Below are 12,553 nucleotides of genomic sequence, written 5' to 3' on the forward strand. Positions count from 1 at the left end.
AAAATGCGGCCACGCATCTAAACCCCCAGGCAGGTCTCCATGTTTTGCTGTTGACTCCGGAGGGCGTATCACAGGTGCCATCCGTACGTTCTCGCTGAGCCCGCTCCGTTAGATCGTTAGGTAGAGAGCGGCTATCAGCACCCACGACACGTGTCAACAGTGGCTGTGTCCTGCTGCCTGCGTGACAGGCACTGCTACAAATGGAACAAGAGTTTATCACATCCAGCCCCGAAGGTTGGTGGATTTAACTCATCAATCGCACAGCAAGCCAGAATAGGGACTGCTGAGCCACCACAAACACTGAACAGAGAGGAAAGACATCTAACGATCACCTCCTTCTTTGCAAAATCATTGAACTTTCCCCCAAGTGATTAAGGAATTCATGAACGGACACCACCATCAACCACCTGTTTACAGGTGAGCATTGCTGCCAAGGGCCCGTTCCACCCAACAGAGGCCTGCTTCTCTGCTGTCTCTCCACTGCCGAAGCCCAAGGCTGCTGGAGCACAATGTAGCGGGGACCTAGGCCCTCCCTCTCAACAGAAAGCCACATACTTTTCCAACAATTCTATTTCACGTGTGTTCTGCGGCCTTATTTTTAGCGTGAGTTTCTATGAGTTGGCCGACAGTTTTCCCACAATCTTTGGTTACTGTGTATGCCTGGCTGTTTGGTGGTATCAGCACTAGATGGTAAGCTTTTAAGAATATTATATAAATGACACCACTCCTATCAAGTTTGGAAACAGGCAAGGCAATGCACTATCTACGGACATAAATGGCCATGTTAAGAGTTTTAAAATGTGGATGGAGAAAATAAACACCAAAATCAAGGTAATAATGGTCCCTGGTCAGGGAGTCAGGGGACTGGTTTCGGAGGCATACACGCAGGGATTCAACTTTGCCCTGCGATTTGTTTATTTCTGAAGACGAACAAGAGGAGGAGGAAGTAACAGCAGGAGAAACGACAAAAGGCCCGAGCCTGACGGTGAGTATGCTTGTTTCTGACAGTTCTCTAGGTTTGAAAACATTTTCTCATAAAACATTTTATGCACATGTAAACTAGGCTACTAAACTAAATTAGCTGTTCTAAGAATCCGTATTTCCAGACTCGGAAGACACGGACGTAGCATTTTGGTATTTGTTTTTATTATTTCTCAAAATGATGACTTTTCAAATAAATAAATGAAATAAGATATAATTTAGCTTGTGACTAGACTAAAATAAAACTAGACTAAAAAGTCAAGTATAATTCCCACTGCAAATGGTAACAGGTGATTTGCTTGTATTAGCAAGATTTTAAGTTTGGACTTCTTTGAAAAAAGTGTATGTGACTTTTATTTAAAAATGCACACAGATGGAACCATATCCCGGGGTCCATGATGCTTACCGCAGGTTGGATATTATGGGTCCACGTTATACCATTTCTAAGCATGGTATTTAAAATACAATGTGTGTGCTACTTAATTAACTACGGCCTCTTCATGACTGTCTCTACAGAAGGTGGAAACCCTGGTGGCACAGTGGTTAAGAGCTACAGCTGCTAACCAAAAAGTCGGCAGTTCAGATCTACCAGGAGCTCCCTGGAAACCCTATGGGGCAGTTCTGCTCTGTCCTATAGGGCCGCTGTGAGTCAGAATCGACTCAACAGCAATGGGTTTTTTTTAATACAGATGGTGGACAGTGCCACTTACACTTGGTATCCAAACCCCCGTCAGCTAAGATCGCAGCCAAATGCTGCATCTATACTCCTGCGAGAAGCTTCTAAATAAACACACTTTTCTTTCTGCCAATTTAAGTCAATAATCACTGACAATCACCAGTGTCCATGAAATTTTACACTATTCAAGACTAAGAACAAACTGGTAGCAGTAAGAAGAATCTGGTTTCTAACTGCTGCTATTTCCAAAGGAATTTGCCTTCTTTCCGTTCCTTGGCTGACACTGACATCTAGTGGAGTTACTATTTCCAGGATCTTCAACTGCAGAATACCAGACCTCCTCCTCATCTTCATCACTGCGTCAACATGGAGCCCAGTAAGGGCTGTCAGTCCGGCCCTGCCTGCGATTTTAGCCCTCTGTTCCTTGAGCACCAACCACGATGATGCAAACTCATCATAAGCTGGCTTCTTTTGTCACCCCAAATTTCTGTTCCAACTAATAACTGGGTTGTGCAACAGTAATTTTTAAAGGATTAAATTTCTAAAATGGTTTGCCCTCCAAACTGTTTTCCAGTATCTAAAGAATAAACACAGATAATACATAGATTCATAGGCAGTACACTGTATTATTAGATACGTGAGTTATGATGTAATATAATTCAGTCACCATAATGATGAGATTTTATGGACGCCTGATACATGCCCCTGCTTGCCCCAGACAGCTCTCTTTCTGGGCTCTTCACAGATGCCTATATGTGTACCTGTGTGTGTGTACATGAGTATGTATACATGTGTATACACACGTGAATGGATGTACATATCTGTAAACATGTCTGTGCATGCATATGTGTGGAAAGGGAGTGGGGACGTGAGGGAGAGGGAAGGGACCCTCATCCAACTGTTCTCTTCTCTTGTCTTCGTGTATGGATCCTTTCTCCTGTCTCCTTTCTCTTGGGTATGGGTCCACTTTGGCAACCAGTAGTCTTGACAGACAGAGAGAAAATCCAGAGCTTTGCAAATAAAGATTACTTCAATTATTAGCATTTTGGTTCTTCTGGCTTAAAGTGTTCTCCACTGAAAGCCACCTGGGTTGTCATAGTTACTTAGTGGACGGGGCTCAGGACACTATTTTCTGGCAAATCCCAGCTCCTGCGCTGCCCTTACAAATGGCAGGGATGGGGGTGAGCAAGAGCACAATGTTCTAAGGATACCTCCTAGCTTTTCTAGAATAATTTTTTTTTAATTTTTTTTTTTTTTTTTACCCAGTGCCATCGAGTCGATTATTGTGCTTTAGATCAAGATTTATAAAGCAAATTAGCTTCGCATTAAATAATTAATATACATATTACTTTGTGACACTGGCTGCCAACTACATGTCATTTCAACTCTCTCCCCTTCTTGACCTTGGGTTCCCCATTTCCATTTGCCCAGCTTTCCTGTTCCCTCCTGCCTTCTCATCCTTGTCTCCAGGCTCTGGTGTGCCCATTTAGTCTCATACACCTGGTTGAGCTACATGTATAATTGTTTGTTTGTCATGGCCTGTCCAACCTTTGGCCGAAGGGTGAACCTCAGGATGACTTCGGTACTAAAATAAAACAGTGTCTGGGGGCCATACTCTCGGGGTTTCTCCAGTCTGGTCTTTTTCTGTGAGTTTGAATTTTATTCTACACTTTTCTCCAGCTCTGTCCAGAACCCTCTATTGTGATCCCTGTCAGAGCAGTTGGTGGTGGTAGCCAGGCACCATCCAGTTGTGCTGGACTCAGTCTGGTGAAGGCTGTGGTAGTTGTGTTCCATTAGTCCTTTGAACTCATCTTTCTCTTGTGTCTTTGGCTTGCTTCATTCTCCCTTGCTCCAGACAGGGTGGGACCAGTGAAGTATCTTAGGTGGCCACTCACAAGCTTTTAAGATCCCAGACACTACTCACCGAAGCAGGATGCAAAACATTTTCTTTATAAACTATGTAATGCCAGTTTAGCCAGATGTCCCCAGAGACCATGGCCCCCAGCCCTCGGCCCAGGAATTTGGTCCCTCAGGGAGTTTGGATGTGTCTATGGAGCTTCCACGACATTGCCTTGGTCAAATTGTGTTGGCTTCCCCAGTATTGTGTACTGTCTTACCTTCACCAAAGTTACCACTTACCTATTGTCTATTTAGTGTTTTTCCCTCCCCACCCCTCCCTTCCCTGGAACTGGCTTTTCATTTTTTTCCCTAGGACAGGAACCAGAGTCAACGACCAGTAAGATGGCCCTTGGATGGTGCCGTGAGACCAGAGTTTTCCCTGGTGCTCCTTGGCTGAAACTAAGATACGCAAAGATCTTGTCCACATATATGAAATGAATAAACCCTCTTCTACCTGCTGGGCTGGCATCCTCCTTGCTGTCCACCTGCTCTGAGCCTGGCTGCATCTTTGGCCATTGGTCTCGCAAGTTCACTCAGTCACGTTAGTGCACAGCCTGCTCTGGGAGGCGAGGAGTTTCTCAACCAGAAGACCCCCAAACGAGGCCTCTCAAAGACTGCTGGGTATTTGACAGAGCCAGGAAGTGGCCTTTTAGGTGACTGCTGTTACCTTCTGTATGTCTGAAGACATTTCACATGCAAAAATCCCATTTTATTCATGCACCAACTAAGCATACCAGGTGATCACCCGTATTTTGCAGAAACCTAAATGCCTACCTCTCAACCTATCCAACGGTCCTACAACTGCTGCGGCTTAACACTATTAGAAGTCATTTCCATAGCCTAACAATGGTAGGTCATGAAACCCTACGGGCAGTTCTTCTATGTCCTATGAGGTCACTACAAGTCAGAATCGACTCAACGGCAAAGGGTTTGTTTTTGTTCTTTTTTTTTTGGTTATCAATGGTAGTAAGAAAAAATTAAAGAGATACCACAAAGACTCTTCGACCACCTGCCATCTTCACGACAACCCCACCACAGAACTACGACTACCTCCAGCTCAAAGAGGTTACGTAACTGGCCCACCCAGCAAGCAGTGGAGGGCTGAGGTCTCGGGCTGGGGTCTACGCCTTCTTCTGCCTGATGGCCCATACTCTCCCCCACGTCACTCTGCCCCTAGGTCAGAGCAGCTGCATCTTCCAGAACTAATGTGGCACCCGGCAATCTCCAACAGAAAGGAGAGGGCCTGGAGGAGGGGGCGTGTACTGTCAGCAACAGGTCTTAGCAGGAATGATTGTCCAGTGGAAAACTGCCACAAACATGGAAGAGAGATGGGGACCTACTGGACGTGCAGCTGCACACAACATCAACAATGTCACACCTCCAGCTAAGGGCAGCTGGTCAGATAACTGATCCCCAGCCACCCCCTCCAGTCTTCCTTTAGCTCAACACAGAAAACATTAAAAACGCTTTGTATCTTAGTAGGAACCATAATAAGAATCAGATGGAGTAAAACAGGCCACCACTGACATTTTCAGCCAGGTAATTTTTTGTTGTGGGGACTGTCCTATTCACTGTAGGATATTTAACAGTGCCCCTGGCCAGTAACACCCACTACTTCCCCAACTGAGAACTGCTGGTTTAAAGGCATATTCTTGTAATGGCACAGGTTGATGTCATTTAGAAGATTCTGAGAGCTGAGAACCAGGAAGCCCCATGAACAAAGTGAATTCTTCAAGTCAAATGGCTCTAGTCACATGGCAGTGGCTGCCTGGAGTTCTGTGCTCAGAGCTCTGGGCTCAACTGCAAAGAGCTCCATGATTGATTGGTGATGTCTGCTATGTGTAAGGGAAGGGGTGGGGTAGCAGCACTGCTCCTCTGCAGAGCTCCACGATTGATTGGTGATGTCTGATGTGTGTAAGCCACAGGTCAAGGTAGCAGCACTGTTGCCTCCTCTGCAGAGCTCCATGATTGACTGGTGATGTCTGCTGTGTTTAAGGGAAGGGGTGGGGTAGCAGCACTGTTGCTTCCTCTGCAGAGCTCCATGATTGATTGGTGATGTCTGCTGTGCGTAAGGGAAGGGGCAGGGTAGCAGCACTTTTGCCTCCCCTGCAGTTCTGCGTCTCTGCATCCTAGTCACCCAGAGGGCTTTGAAAAATACACCCCTGCTTGGGTCGCACCCTCAGACTCTGAGTTCACAGATCTGAGCCCAGATTTCTGAGCTACACATTTTAAATGCTCCACACGTGATTCTGAAGAAAATCCCAAGTGGTGAGCCTTTTTGTCAATGATTTCCTACAAAATACTTCAGGTTTTTGGTGCCAAAACGCCTTATGTTCATTTCTGAGCCACATCTGTCTCTCATCCCCCCGCCCCTGCATCACAGTAGGTAAATTCTCAGACACCCGGACATCGGGAGAGGAGGCTGTGTGGATTTATGGTTTATAAATCTCATCTGATGGGTTGGACACACACGTTTGGGACCTGTGACTGAGTTTTATTATCTCCTCAGGTTCTGTTCAATGTACTCAGTGTGACAAGTCTTTAGCTGGAGGCCACGGAAGTCGCAGGACAATAAACATCTTTAAAAGAACCTGTTGCTCTGTATTTGGTGCATGTATCAGCATTCCACAAAAACTGAGAAATCCCCATTTCACTAACCGGCCAAATCTTCGCTTCTCAGAATTTTCTTAGACGTCCACAGAAACTAGTGCTATTTCCATTCATTGAGTTTGGATTCTACAAGCATCACCAGGCCATGTGGCAACCAGGCTAAGACTAATGGAAATGCTTGGGCAGGTGTGCTGGAGTTTCTTTCCAGGGGGACACTCACGGTGAAAAGGTTGGACCGGCGCTTGGACTGCTTCCGGACCGGCGTTGGCGTGTTGGCAGTGGAAGGAACGTCAATGCGAAGTTCTTTCTGGCTGGTGCTTGGAGTCGACGGAACGGAGGAGGAATAGTCGCTTAAACTCCCGCCTCCATTACTGGTCTGTAATGATTAAGAAGCAGCGTTGGATCAATGACACACTCTGGGAATCTAAGGCCACCACTGTGGGGTGTCATCACCGACAAGTCCGCAGGTCACCCTGCAGAGATGTCTGTGGGGCAAGCTGGACAGCTTCCGTCTTTGTTGGTGGTATTGGCGTCAAGTATACACAGTCTCACCCCAAAACATACCAATCACCTCCTAGAAATGTTTCATCTAAGAACACGGCCGTTTAAAAAGTCTGGAGCTAACGCTAGCTTAACTAGTAAAAAATGTTTGCCCAGAGCTTAATGTTCTTTTAAGAACTACCTGCATGGGATCAAACTGACCACAGCAACTTTGAAATCACATAAGACCTAAGGGGGCGGTGAGTTTATGTTAATGGGGGAAGAACAACTCAGAGAAGGAGGGTGAGAATGGCTGCACAACTCGAAGCATGTCATCAATGTCACTGAATTTCACATGAAGAAATGGTTGAATTGGTGTACGTTTTGCTCTATATATTCTCAACAACGACAAAAGTCTGGAGCCACTGGGGCGGGATAAACCCAATATTATTGTCCTGAGATAATCTTTAAACCTTAAACCAAAAATATCCCTGAAGTCTTCATAAAACCAAACAATAATTTAGCTTAACTAGTAAAGAATGTCTGCCTTGAGCATTGTGCTCTTTTAAAATCCATATGGGGCCAAACTGACAACAGCAACTCAAAAGATTAGATAGGAAGCTTGCAGGGGCACTGAGTTTTTATTAACAGGGGAGGAAGAACTCGGAAAAGGACAGCTAGAGTGGTTGCACAACTTGAAGGATGTTGTCATTGTCACATGTTGAAATTGTTGAACTGGGGTATGCTCTGTTACGTATAGTTTCAACAACAAAAATACAAATTATTTTAAAAAGTCTCTATCATTTAAAATTTAAATTTTAATCTAAACTTCCTTTAATTTAAAATGAAGTCTACCTTTTAACTTAAAAAAAAAAAAAAAAACTTTGAGAGCTGAAATGTATTTATTTTTTATTCCTCTGAAAAATGGAGGGGCTGGGTAAACTAACTGGGCCCTGTGGCTCCTTTCTGGCTCTCATTCTGACACAGAAAGCACACTGGTTCTCCCAGCAGAGTCACAACGAACATTCTGAAAATGGCATCTCGAAAAATCTGAATGTCTTTGGAAAATATTTCAAGAGTCACAGAAGACTGAAGATACCCATGGTGCAGACACTTGTGTCCCTGATGGTGACTTTATGAGCCCTACAGTAGATGCAGTAACTTATTCACTTTCCTAAATAAACAAAGCACACTGTCAAGCCTTCTCACTACACCTTTCCAAAAAGAAGGGAGTAGGGGGGAATCACGCCAGGCTGAGGAACAATCATCAAAGCACAAGTGTGCACGCCTACTGTTGCCTTAATGGGCTTTGATTTGGGTTCTTCAGAGTGACAATTATTTCCTCTGCTTCCAAGTAAATAATTTAGCAAAATGTTGTTATGAAGAGAGAGAGTCGTTTCCACAGGCCTAAGGGAGGTCATAATTATAATTCAATGCTGCTACCAAATTCAAGCCTCAAGTGAGGGTTGGCCATTGAGGTTTACCCACAAACGTTCAACCTATCAGCGGACTAGATCTAGGACCAAAGCTGGTAAGTTCATGAGCAGCAAAGGCAGGGAGGCACCCCAGCAAAGGCAGGGAGGCACCCCAGCATCCTGCGTCAGCAGGACCCATTGCCTGGGCAGCGTGAAGAAAGAAAACACGGAAGAATGCCTCCCATAAAAAACCCTTGGCCACAGCAGTTTCTGAAGGAAATGCTGAGTCAATTACATACACGCTGTTATTATAAAACCAATCTTAGGACGGGCTGTGAACGACACCGAGACAGGCACCTCCTCCTTGGTCCTACCCACACCCTTCGTTCCCAGGTGGCCTGCGCCGCCCACGGTACCTGGCTGATGTGCACAGTGGACATCTGGGCAGAGCAGACGGAGGAGTGGCTGGGCGAGTTGGGTAAGGACTTGCAGGGTCCGATGGACAGCTGCTGCTTCTTCCTCGTGGCAACGATCTTCTGGGCAACTGGTGGGCACAAGGACAACAGACATGAAGGTAAAGCTGGTGCCAAGTACCGGGAGGGTGGCAGAGCCTGCTGGCTGCCCCTGAAATCTGCGATTCCCCTCTTCCAAAGAAAAACGAAACCCAAACCCACTGTGGCTGAGTCAGTTCCGACTCATGGTGACCCCGTGTGCTCTGGAGTAGAACTGAGCTCTGGAGGGTTTTTGTGGCTGTGATCTGTATGGAAGCAGGTCTCCAGGCCTTTCATCTGCAGAGCCGCTTGGTGGGTTTGAACTGCCAACCTTTTGGTTAGTAGTCGAGCACAAACCATTTGTGCCACCAGGGACCTTTTTTCCACAGGAATAGGATTCGTGGATGCTAGCAGGGCAGGTGATTCCCCAGAGCCCGGTCCCCTAGCCCCACAAGAAACTAAACATGGTCAAGGCCATGCAAGCAAGCTCTGGCCAACGAGGAGTAGGCAGAAGAGTGTCTGTGGCAGATTCCAGGACTCTGCCTTGGAAGAGCTCCCTTCGCCCGTTTCCCCTTTTGTCCTCACTGCCTGGCATGCCCATATACTGCTGTCTTGGATCCAGAAGCCGTCTTGAACCCGAGGATGACCTTGGGAATAGAAGCCACGCATGGGGGCACGAGATAGAAGGAACAGCCCCCCCATCTCCATGGAAGACCTCAGCGGCCCTGCCTGGACCACCCCAGAAGCCTCCAACGCAAAATGGAAATATACGTCTATCTTGTTCATGTTATTCTAATCAGATGACTTTTTTCCCAGTTACCTGCAGCAAAAACAATCCTAAATAATACAAGGTAATTTAACCAATCCCCTTCGAAGCTCAAAAAGCTTTTCCTTTTGCAAAGCCTAAAGAGTAACTCTTCACTTTACAAGCTAGTGCATGGAATTATAGTCAAGGACGTGCAATTATATCAAAGACCTTTTCTTTTCTTTTTATTTATCGCTACCCACAGGGGAAGTTTATCTTAATCAATACAAATCTAAATGCAACCAGCCGTAACTTCTCTTGGCAAACAGGCTCGCGGATAAAGCATACTGGATTTAATTGGAAAGGAAGTTGGTGATTAGAAAGCTCTTCCTACCAACAGGTGTCACCACAGGAGAGGAGGCGGCCAGTTTTCATAGGGACGGATGTGGGTCTTTGGGGACTCGCTGTAATTACTAAGTCTGATAATATTCACTCCGTGCCTTTGCCCTGACAGCTGCCATTTTAGCCCAGGCCAAAGAACACCTCGTCTTCCCACCCACAGGTGACGATATGGCAGGAACGCAAATAGTCTTTGCCGATAATTTCTTTTCCAAACGAATACAATTTTAATAAGGAGCTGGTCTGTCCGTGGCTTACAGTTTTCATGTAAATGAATGATAGCATAAATATGATTAAGTGAAAATGCAATATATAAAAAATGGCTCACGGAGACGAAGCAGCAGCTTCATTAGTTACGATCCACCTCCAATCGGCCTCTTATCATCCGGAAAGGATGGTATCAATTAATTCATCTTCCCGTCCCGTATTGATCATAACCTTCATCAGCTAATCACGTTTAAATTACAGAGGAATATGCGGCACTCTGTCATCTTACAACCATTGGCGTATCGATCTGGGTCTTTGAAGACATATATTAGAATATTTTAAAAGTTACTGTGTGAATTCAAGAATAAAATCTAAAATCAGATTCTAGCAAATGAAAAATAGTTGTCCTGTATGTATACGGAGCCCTGGTGGCACGGTGGTTAAGCATTTGGCTGCTAACCAAAAGGTCAGCAGTTCGAATCCACCAGCTGCTCTTTGGAAACCCTATGGGGCAGCTGTACTCTGTCTATAGAGTCACTATGAGTTAGAATTGACTTGATGGCAACAGGTTTTCTTGTCTGTGTACTGAAATTCCAGACCCAAGTAAATTAACTTAAAATTATGATTGTTTAAGTGATTGCCAGTTTCTTTCTTTTTTGGCGAGGTGGCGGCGGGGGGGGGGGGGGAGGAGAGATAGGAAAAAAGGCATTTTTGTTCATCAACCTTGTTGCATTTTCTTTTCACTCCCAACCTCAGAGTTAGTATTCAGCAGGAGGAGTCTGCTGACTTCAATCTCTAAACGCACAGAAAACGTATAAATGACAGAAGGAAACAGTCTAGGAAGCTGGGAGAGCTTTATAGTTATTTTCTAAAAATCTGTTTTCAAAGCTAAGGAGAGAGTTGAGAAACTTTCCAAGACAAAACACATATGTTATTAAGGACCTCATTTTATAAAACCCAAATGCAACTGAATGTCCCACCCTTCCTATCTGAGGCTAGAAAGAGAGCTCAAAGCCAAAGGGATTTTTACCATAAAGCCTCCCGCTGATCTACGGGAGAGGGTTACGGAAAACACGAGCCACACATTAAATACCCAACTTCATCTGTCCACTTATTTATTGTCCCACCCCGGCAGTTACAAACAGCACACTCAGTGTCTAACACCTGCTAACGGCTTTACCTACTACAGCGTTCATTCAGATCTGTCCTATTTCCTCATAATTTTGATGTCCTTCCTACCCCCATGCATAAATGAAGGGAATCATTAATAAAAACACTTCTATTTTCAACATTATCATGCTCTTTACAGTATCAACTTCTCCTCCTGTGATGGTTCACGTTATGCGTCGACACAGCCAGTCTACGATTCTCAGTGGTTTGGCAGACAATGGACTAGGTGCTCCTCAATAACCAAATAGAATGTAATCACTTTCCAGGATGCAATCTGATGTCAGCTGCCAGTGGGCTGAAAGGGGAGTTTCCTTGGGGGTGCGGCCTGCCTGTAGCGTATAAATGGACACCCTGACAAAGCTCGTTCTGTCTCTCCACCTGTGGCCCCGCACTCTTCCCATCACCTGACCTCTGGTTCCTGGGACATGAGCCTGCAGAAGTCTCTGGCCTGCTGCCTGACCTGAAGATTCCGGATTTGCCAGCCCCCACCATTCCGTGAGCCAGCAGAGACCTTCAGCCTACCGCCTGACCTAGGGATTTGGGACTTGCCAGTTCCCACAATTGCATGAGCCACGTCCTTGAAGTAAATCTCTCTCTATACACATATATACGCACCTCACTGGTCACGCTCCTCTAGAGAACCTGGACAAAGACAACTACGCTAGCACGACTGTGTGAGCAGGACAGTTTCTCCTAGACAGGCAAGACTCTCAGACAAGCCATGTCACGGACCAGGTGGCTCAAGTGGGGACAGCGGGGACAGTCAGCTAAGGATGGTGTTGGACGAAGCATGCAGAGGTGACTGACAGCAGGGAGCTGGGATAGATGCAAAGTGGAGACCTGGGGTGAATCCGGCAACGTCTGAGGGAGTGGACGCTTCTCCCTCGATTGGGACAAGCTGCAGCAGACTGAAGCTGATAACTGGGGAGAGGACAACTCTGAGTACGCAATGTTAGCTGGGAAGTAAGTATGGATGGTAACGCTAATAACATTTCAAGTATTTATAACAGACAAATGCTACCCGACGTGAGGCTAAACGTGGATGTTAGTCCACAAAAGCATTTTAAACACACAGTTATGAAGTCAGGGATCGTGACACGAGTTATGTTCAATGCTATCAAAAAAGGTCACATTCATTGAATCTTATTTGCAAAGCTTTTCCGTGAGAACCTTGGGGGTTTTACCTGGAAAACCTCCATCAATAACAAAACCAGCTCAAACTGTCCATCTCCTGGTAACATATAAAACATCCCCTAATGTCTCAACTCAGTTTTAAATTACAATATAGTGATCGTTAAGCTATCTTATTAATTAAGAATAAATTAGTTACCAAATAACCTATGAAGCTCTGAATTTGTGGCTTAGTGAGTCAGGAATGGAAAGAAATCAGAAGTGGAGTTCCTGGCACCACGAAGATCTCAAAGTTAATGAGTGCTGGTGTGGGGTATCCTGTGTGACTGGTGACCTGCGCCTCAATTCT

The 12,553-nt window shown here is 45.5% G+C and overlaps 1 protein-coding gene across 4 annotated transcripts in view; it reads right to left on the minus strand.

Moving 5' to 3' along the window:
- AGAP1 (ArfGAP with GTPase domain, ankyrin repeat and PH domain 1) overlaps positions 1 to 12,553 on the minus strand; it is a 672,497-nt gene that overhangs the window by 362,472 nt on the left and 297,472 nt on the right. For 3 of the 4 annotated variants that reach the window (XM_064286508.1, XM_064286506.1, XM_064286509.1), the window contains exons 7-8: positions 8,478 to 8,605; positions 6,387 to 6,542 (exon numbers count right to left, since the gene is read on the minus strand). In XM_064286508.1, coding sequence (XP_064142578.1) covers positions 6,387 to 6,542; positions 8,478 to 8,605 — 284 coding nt within the window. The remainder of the gene's footprint in view (positions 1 to 6,386; positions 6,543 to 8,477; positions 8,606 to 12,553) is intronic. The other variant, XM_064286507.1, reaches the window with a different exon arrangement.

This window comes from Loxodonta africana, chromosome 6 (assembly GCF_030014295.1).
Source record: "Loxodonta africana isolate mLoxAfr1 chromosome 6, mLoxAfr1.hap2, whole genome shotgun sequence".
Taxonomy (NCBI): Eukaryota; Metazoa; Chordata; class Mammalia; order Proboscidea; family Elephantidae; genus Loxodonta; species Loxodonta africana.